The sequence below is a fragment of the Lates calcarifer genome, linkage group LG12 (genome assembly GCF_001640805.2).
Source record: "Lates calcarifer isolate ASB-BC8 linkage group LG12, TLL_Latcal_v3, whole genome shotgun sequence".
NCBI classification, from domain to species: Eukaryota; Metazoa; Chordata; class Actinopteri; family Centropomidae; genus Lates; species Lates calcarifer.
In genome coordinates, this window is record NC_066844.1 from 3,800,365 (window position 1) to 3,809,472 (window position 9,108).

Below are 9,108 nucleotides of genomic sequence, written 5' to 3' on the forward strand. Positions count from 1 at the left end.
CTTTGTGAGGACCATTTAGACCTTGAAAGAGTTGACATTTTCTCTGCTCATCTCCTCTTTAACCTCTTAACCTGGCTTCAGGAGAAGTTATGGTTAGGATCAAGGTTTAGGGTTGTGGTTGGGATAAGGGGTTTGGCAGCTGTTGGGCTGAGGTTTAAAGGAGCAGTCTGTAGGATTTAGTTTTATTCATTAGACGAAATACAATGTACTATTCATAAATCCATTTCAGTAGTATATAATCACCCGAAAATAAGAGTTGTGTTTTCGTGACATTAGGATGACCCCGCATGGAGTACCCCATGTTTCTACAGTAGCCCAAGAAGGACAAACCTTACCTGAAGATCACCAAAGCTTCTCCCTCACACGTGGAATGGGAGGATGAGGCCCGTCAACGCTGGCATTTTTAACCCATGAATACTCAGTACCCATGGGTCAGACCACACCTATCCTTAAACCTGGCCTTCATTCTGATCTCAACTACACACCTGCAAAGTTTTATGACTGTATCTTGAACGGTTGCAATGTTATCATAGCAACAAAATCTGTCCACAAACAACTATAAACACCTGCCAGTTACTACAGTAGGTGTCTCCAGGACCACCTTTTACCATGATCACACACACACACATACACATGCACACACAAGTTCAACAATACCAGCCACTCTGTTGCAGCTGGCAACAAGCTTCACATACCCGCACTGGATGAAACAGTATAATTGGGTATTATGTGTCCTGTGCTGTTTGTTCAGTGTTGGATGTCACTGTGTGTGTTTGAACTGTAATCTGCCCAGAGACTACAGATCCAGATATACTGTATCCACTCTGCCACTCCAGAGCAAAACATCACATGAAAACATTTATCTTTAAGTACATCATTCCAAATAGATGGTCTGAATAGATATTTAACAGTATGTATATCTCTGTATCTGTGACAACACACAGGATGAAATGTTACTTCTATACTGACAGAGAATTGACATTTCCCTCTACTGTGATTACATGTATGTTGATGCTTTGTTTTTGGGCTAAATTTTTTGCTCCACATGATCCTTTCTTGCCAAGACTGTTTATTCAGTATAAGCTGTAAAGAGCTTATTAAAAGAAGGTTTGTTCTCCAGATCACCAGCATCACAATCAGCAAATAGCTAAGAGAGACTTACAGCTGGTTATAAGTCAGTCTGACCTACAAAATCCAAGTAGTCCATTGTGATGTGTGTGTGTGTGTGTGGTGTGTGTGTGTGTGTGTGTGTGTGTGTGGTTCCAGCCATCCCTCCGTCATTGTGCTAAGTAAAGACCCAACACCTGCTGCAGTGGATTTACAGGACAGAGACAATGGAGAGGGACAAGATACAGTACAGACACTACATGACCAAAAGTATGTGGACACCTGAACACACCTAAACTCTGGGCATTTTTTTTAACACTTCCAGAATACACTAATACAGCTGGTTCTTAACCTTTATCACATATTACACTAGACTATCCTCATACAATACCATAGTATATGATAGATTTTATATGATATTATATTATTCTATATTACTGTAGTAAACTACAGTATATATTATCTTATCCCATACCACTATATGTCACTTTATATTCTGATATTCCATACTGTATTATATTGTATTATATTAGTCCATATTACATTATATACTATTCTGGTCTATGTGATATAATAGATTACATAAAATATGATAAACTTTTTTTATCAATTTCTTATTTTTTTATATTCATGTTTAGTTATTTCTGTCCTTCTTGCCGCACCTGAGGTTCCTCTGAGGATTAGTTAAGTCTTATCTTATTTACCTTGCTAATATGCTGTAGGCGATAAAGGAAAAAGGAGGATTTCACCTCATATCACATGTTCACCTGCTGCCCTCTACTGGTCACTAAACATTCATTTATAAAGGTAATCACTGATAAACCCCTCCCGTTGCATAGAGTTGTGTTTTGGAAGCAGATTAAAATGGCAATTTCTCATCACAGTAGTCCAGTAGAGAGATGAATGATTATTTGAGCAGACATTAATTTATTCAGACAAGAGTCAGTGAAAACGTTGTGTTGAAAAAAGAGAGTAGAATATAATGACTTTTATTTTCATTTGATAAACTTTCAGGTATTTCCTACTTTTTCTATTTATATTCACTTATTTCTGTCCTTGTGCCAATGCAACACCAGAGTTTACCTCCTGAGGATTAGTAAATTATTTTTAGTTGTAGCATTAAGATTCCCATTTATTGAAAAAGCACACATCAGTACCTACGCTGTGTCCACATACCTTTAGTAACATACTTTAGCAGACATAGAGAAAAAGACAAAGCTGTCCTGTCCTGACTTTTACTGAGGGACCCAAGCGGGTTTCCACCTCATATCACATGTTCAGACACTGCCCTCTACTGGTCAGTGGTGGAAGTTAAACAGTTTTTACAGGTAATCACTGATAAACCCCTCTCATTGTGAAGAGTTGTGTTTTGGAAGCAGATTAAAATGGAAACTTCTCATCACACTGGTTCAGTAGAGAATTGAATGGTCATTTGATCAGTCAGGAACATATTAAGACAAGAGTTGGTAAAAAAAAAAAAAAAAAAAAGGAGAGAATTGAAAAGAAAAGAGAACATCAGTGTAAAGGAGGAGAGATGGGCCTGTTCAAACATAACATCTTTGACAGCAATAGTGTCAACAACAAGAGCACTGGTCAGTGTTGAGCAGGTAAAACATTACACAGAGCCAGAGGAGAGTCCGTTTTATAGAGTAGAATATAATGACTTTATTGTCATAATGACGACTTGGGCGTGCCTTTAATGTTTTTGTTGCGTTCTCTGTGTCTCCTCCTCCCTCTTCGGTCTGTATATATTTAGTGAGCGTGACTTCACTCACATGGCTCCTGGCTGAAATCCACACCTGCTCTCAGTCAATTCATTAAGCTCTAGTTCAAGAGCCTCGACATCACCTTCCACTCGTCTACCTAGTGGTAGCTATGCTCTCAGCCGCTTAGTATTCTTGTGCTTTAGAAGTTATTCTCTTGTGTTTTCTCTCATACCTCATGTTAACCTTTTGTCTCCTGTGGCTATGGGACTCTAGTGCCAGCCTTGGCTACTCACGCTCTACATCCAGCTGCAAACACTCACCCTCCAGCTGCCTCCATCATCAGCAGGACCCCATCATTCCCTCCTCATCTCCGCCTGCCTGTCCGCTGCCATCCCCAGCTCCCCTCTCATTCCCCCACAGCCACCCAGACCCACCTCCTGACCTTGACATTGTTCTGAAGACTAACTGACTTATTGACAGGAAATATTCCAGACAAAAATCCTTCAGATTGCCTTAACTGTCACCAAGAAAGTAAATTCTATGTGACATGGAAATCCAGAAACACAGCTATAATAGCACCATGGAAAATAACTCTCAGTCTCAGGTGCAAAGAACCACACAGGAGACGGAGTAATATTCAAAACAACAGAGTCTTTACACAAGAGATTCAGGGTCATATACAGGTAGGCAGTCCTGAACAGGCAAACAGCAGCAGACAAAGAAGACGTGGTTTGGAAGAGCAGAGAATCATTTTAGCTGAAACATGTCTTCATCTATATCAACTACGATGGGAGGTATGGTGGTGGTCACCCATGTACACCCAGCACCTCAGGGTGCTGCACCAAAATGTCCTGTGGGCATCCAGAAGTTCATCAGAGGTCGGCCGATGGCGCTTGGGGTAAGAGCTAGCATTAGTGTGTGGAGACAAAGCAGCGGACACCTGGTGTTTGTAGAGTGATCTGACGATGATATAATAAGGTGAATGCAGAAAAATGAGGCTCATGTTTATGATCTTTTAATCTGACCTTTAATGTGAAATTCTCTCTTGAGTCTGTACAGATTTGAGTGCTGGAAACTCAATGATTGATTTCCTACAATAGCACAACAGAAAAGATCTTGTCAGTGAACTTACAGGATAGTATCTAACTTCCTAAAGTTATAATTACCTTTGCCAAAACTGCTAGTTATTATTACAGAGTTATGTTACAAAAAAGACATTATTACACAAGTTTGAAAAACTGTTTTCATTATGCATGTCTGAGTTGGTTTAAAGTAAAGACTGAAAAAAAATGAGAGAGGAGGAGGAAGGAGAAACACACACATTTACACACACACACACACACACACACACACACACCTCCTACACTTCTTTTACTATACTTCTGGTGACGTTTTCCGACATTTTGTGGGGTTAGGCATTCAGGGGGGGCGTGTCAGGGAGTGGCCGTGATGATCCTTCCCCCAATAAAAAAAAAGCTCAAAAATATAAACATTATACTAAAGGACAGGGTCCCTTCAGATGTCTGTGGTTGTGCCCACAACAGAACAGCACCCTCCAAGTGTTTGAGACAGCGAACCAAAACTGGGCTTCCTCTCCTTCTGGTAGTGGACAGCCACAACATTAAAACCACTGACAGCTAAAGTGAAAAACATTGATTGTCTCATTACAATACAATGTTCAACTGCAAAACCTTGGGTCTTGGGATTCATGCAGATCCTACCTGACACATACCACCCATCTGAACATTGTTGGAGACCAAGCAGGAACACAACCAAAAGCCGAGGGTGTTGAACTGGCCTATAAACTCCCCAGATCCCAATCTGATCCAGCATCTGTGGGATTCACCGGAGCAAGCCAGATCCATGGATACCCAACCCCACAACACACAGGACCCAAAGGATCCACTGCCAATGTCCTGGTGCCACACACCACAGGACATCCCCAGAGGCCCCATGTTTATCCTCTCATGGAATAATAGATATTAAATAAACATAATGAACATAATGCTGGACATGGCAATTCACATGAACTTATCAGCCATGATGTCACAGGTTTATGCTGGATGAAGTAGTCCAAAGTTTCAAGTCTTCAACATTATTTTTCTGGGAAGTACTTCCTTATTCCACACACACACTTTCCATAAGCTGTAACTGGATATACTCTGTGTTCCAGTAAGTGAACAACAGTCAATTCAGAGCACAGTGATAAACAGTGAACACGTCAGAACAGGGCGTTGTTTGTGTTTATGGCTCTCTGATCAGTTATTAACCAGTCAACCTACATCTGACTGAGCAGGAAGCCGCAGCTCAGAGGAGCGGAGAATCATTTTAGCTTAAACATGTCTTCATCTGTATCAACTACGGTGGGAGGTGTGGTGGTGGTCACCCATGTCCACCCAGCATCTCAGGGTTCTGTACCCCAACATCCTGTGGGCATCCAGAAGTTCACAAAGGGCCGACCGATGGCACTTGGGGTAAGAGCCAGAATCAGTGTGAGGAGACAGAGCAGTGGACACACGGTGTTGTAGAGTGATCTGAGGGTGGAGGTGGATAAGGTGGATATGGGAAAGTGATCTTTCATTTGAACCTGTATTTGTCTTTGTAAAGTCTGCTCAGATTTGAGTGCTGGAAATTCGATCAGTAGTTTCCTTCCTGAAATGTAATGATGGTGATTGAGATGTCAAAATATGAAGTCAAAAGAAAAAAGAAAAATCAGTTATGAAGAATTTAGTACCAAACAACTGTCTTTTACCAAACTTTGAACATTCATTAGCAGTGTGTGAAGTTTTCTACTTTTATTAAATGTAGACTGGCTACATTACAGCTTAGTGCAAAGTCCAAGAATTCCTGTTCGAGACCAGTAGAAGTAATTCTTCTGTTTGGTTGAAAAATTCATCAAAATGTGATCACAAACATGTTGTGACGTGTTTTTTTGTATCTAATGTAGCAGGTACCTGTTTGATCAGTGACATTATTTTTTTAAAAAAAGTCAGAGAGAAAACATTTACTCTCCTCATATTCTAACAGCCTTGATTTGCATCTGTGCAGCAACCAGGAAACAGCTGAATGTTAAATCTTCTGTTTTGTGTTTTTGCCTTCAGTCAGTTCAGATCATGGTCGGCCTGATGACTCTGCTGTTTGGGATCGTTATGGCCATTGATGCAAATACACTGGGAGTTTACAGTGGCTTTTTCGTCTGGGGAGCTTTGTTTGTGAGTCAACTTTACTGTTCATTAAAGTCAGGTGAATCTGTCATCTGCTGCTCTGCAGTGGTACAAAGTCGCAGAGAAATTAAACAGGAATAGCTTGATGATTGATTAAGCTCACATTTTTACTTCCCTATGAAATGGTTCCTTATGACGTTATGACCTAAACTGCAGGCTAGATTAGGCCAAACACTGTCGTTGTCCAGCACCTGGACTAACATAATAAAAATGGAGGCATATCAGTTTCATGGCACTGATTATTTAAATGCTCCAGCAGTTGATGTTTAGATGAACTGAGCTCCAGTGTTTGCAGATGATGAAATCTGTATCCAAAGAATATTTCTGTCCTTCTCTGTTGCAGTACATCATAGCTGGATCTCTGACAGTGGCTGCTGGGAAATCTCTGAATCGCTGTCAGGTTAGTGACTATTACTATTAAATCTTTCAATACTTTGAGGTTCAAGAAGATGGTGTGTAAAGCCATCACTAACAAGACTGAAAAGGTGGAGTTCATCAAAACTATCAATCTGTGTGGGTCGTCCCTCCATCAGGCATCTCATATACTGATATCAGAAACCTCGTCACAGTTTAACACAATTTTATCTGTCACATTTCAAACCCACCAGCTCACAGACACACTAACATTTACCTCCAGCATCTGAGGACAAACACTTTGTCAATGTAACATACTTGTCCTTGTCCGATATGTCCTGACATCTCATCTCTCCTCTAGGTGAACGGCGCTCTGGGTGTCAATGTCGTAGCAGCAGTTGCTGCCTGTACAGCAGTCATCCTCTACATTATGGATGCTGCAGGGGTTCTTTGGATCCCATGCTATGACTATGACCATGGTTCTTGGGTTTATGGCTGCAACGAATTTCAGGTATTCAGTTTGCTAATCGTTTACAACCAGGACTAAACAATGTGGCGATAAATAATGAATAGCAACACTTTACTGACTACAACCCCCGGTGTTTTTTTTGTTTGTTTGTTTGTTTGTTTTTTTTTGCCAGACTCGGACCCGGGGGTTTTCAGGGGTCTTGGCTGTTTTCCATTTGTTGGAGCTCATTATTTCCATCACTGTCGCAGCATATGGCTGCAGTGCTACTTGCAACTGCAGTGAACAGGTGAGTCAACCAGTGACTGGTGGGCAATTCAGTCTAATATCAAATACATTTTTCTCCAGTGTAGGGTCAGCTGAGAAAAAAGGAGCTGTGTAAATCTGTACCTCTCTGTTTACAAAACACAGAAAAGTGGATGCAGCTAACTGAGATTCACCCTGTGCATTTGTCTTGTAGCCACCATCGTTTGTTGTTGTACCTGGAGATGCTGCAGTGGCTGCACAGGCTCCAGCCTTTACCCAGCCACCTCCCGTCTCACAGGTCAGGTCAAATCTGTGAAGTCATGAGTAAATATCGATAATGTCTTTTGGTTCAGAGGGAAATTGCAACCCTTATGTGTGCTTTGCAGACGGTGAGCTACCCTAAATACCCAGAGGAACCAAGAGCCATCACTCTGTCTGAGCCTCCAGCCTACACCATCAGCTGAAGAGTCTGTTAAAACTGACAGTCCTGTTCTGAATATCCTGACAAAATTATGATCAGATCTCTTTATATGCATGTCTGTAAAGCTATGTTAAAATGCACTTCTAATGTTGAGTGAAACTAAATGAAATGTGTCATTCCTAAGGTGGAATGTGTAAAGCTTCATGCCAACACAAAAAAATCAATGCTATCCTTCAGAAATGATTAAACTGCTAATGACTACAGGGATGTTTCTTTTTTATCCAGAGGAGGAAGAACGGCCCAGCAGAGTTGATTTATTTCCCAGTTACTGAAAAAATGCAAATAAGTGTAACACCATCCCACAGTTCCTCACAGAAGTGGAACATTTACAGTGATGCGCTGCTGTAGTTTCATTATGTCTGACTTATGTGAACATAGAAACAACAGAGCAGCTGCTTTATGGTTATGACAGGATTCAGCAGTGAAAATCTTTACATGCATACTCAGAGATTTCTTCTCTTTCAAATCCAGTTAGGAGTGATCTTGAAGAACAAGCATATTGAATTTCTAGTTAACAATATCATCATCATAATAAAACAAAACTGTACAAATTTATATTTACACAAAAATGAATAAAGTAATACCCTCTGCCAATTTCATGTTATCATGTCCCTGTGTAGGTCACAGCAAGTGTCTTGCTTCTATGTTATTATTACATGAGTATTAATGTCATACATCTTGTGTATGGTGTTTGGACATTGCACACTTAAAGAAAGTAATGTGAATGTGGAAGTGTGTAGAATATACTGTATAGTTGAATTTTTAGTGAGGTTCATTTTCAGAACAAATGAATTCAATTTCTAATCTATTCAGACTTAGTTATCAATGCAATTATTCAAGTGAAACAATTCGATGATTATTTGTAATCATCCCTGTATCAGGTGTGACTGGAAAATAGGAGGGAAACAGAACAAAGAGTGGAAGTAAAAACACCAGAGACACACCGGGGAGGTAACTACAAAATAAAACAGAAAGTTACAAAAAAACTAGGAACATAAGGGAAGGCAAATTAACAGGAACCTAAAAACACTAGAAAACACAGGAGAAAATAATAATTCTCAAAACCAAAGTCACTAAGGGGGGGCAGGTCATGACATAGACACATATAGATGGGTGACAAATTAAAGGAAAAACCAGGAGCTCGGCCACAATGAGCCACAGAGATATGGTGCCTGTGAAGACTACAGTATATATATATATATCACTTCCTCTTTAATCTGTATATGTTCATTTTGAACTGTCTATTCATCTGACCTACACATTTAATGGGATCAGTTCAAAAGGAAAACACACTGTGAGCTGAACCAAGGAGCATTAATTCAGTTAGAGGTGCTGATTCTCTCAGATATCTTCAACCTTATCAAAACCAATAGGTTATCCATAAGATATTATTTTATTTCAGTGTGAGGAGAACTACTTAAAATGACAGGAACTACTTGAGGGGAACTTGCGTTTGAAGTTCACATGAAGTACATGAAGGTCACATTTTACTTCCCTGTAAATACTTTGTGTTAAGTAAGTGAG

General features: G+C 40.2%; 1 protein-coding gene across 1 annotated transcript; it reads left to right on the forward strand.

Annotated features, from left to right (window-relative positions):
- The first annotated feature begins 5,080 nt into the window (after window positions 1–5,080).
- LOC108874748 (membrane-spanning 4-domains subfamily A member 4D) lies at window positions 5,081–8,178 on the forward strand. Its single transcript, XM_018663274.2, has 7 exons — window positions 5,081–5,287; window positions 5,915–6,025; window positions 6,381–6,437; window positions 6,753–6,902; window positions 7,033–7,146; window positions 7,318–7,401; window positions 7,490–8,178. The coding sequence occupies exons 1-7, from the start codon at window positions 5,153–5,155 to the stop codon at window positions 7,565–7,567; spliced, it is 729 nt and encodes a 242-aa protein (XP_018518790.1). The 5' UTR covers window positions 5,081–5,152; the 3' UTR covers window positions 7,568–8,178.
- The last annotated feature ends 930 nt before the right edge of the window (window positions 8,179–9,108 follow it).

Excerpts from the sequence above, each read along its gene's own strand:
- LOC108874748 (XM_018663274.2), top strand. The coding sequence starts at position 5,153 with ATGTCTTCATCTGTATCAACTACGGTGGGAGGTGTGGTGGTGGTCACC. Across the intron at positions 7,147-7,317 it reads CTTGCAACTGCAGTGAACAG|CCACCATCGTTTGTTGTTGT; the intron begins GTGAGTCAACCA and ends TTTGTCTTGTAG. Across the intron at positions 7,402-7,489 it reads AGCCACCTCCCGTCTCACAG|ACGGTGAGCTACCCTAAATA; the intron begins GTCAGGTCAAAT and ends TGTGCTTTGCAG.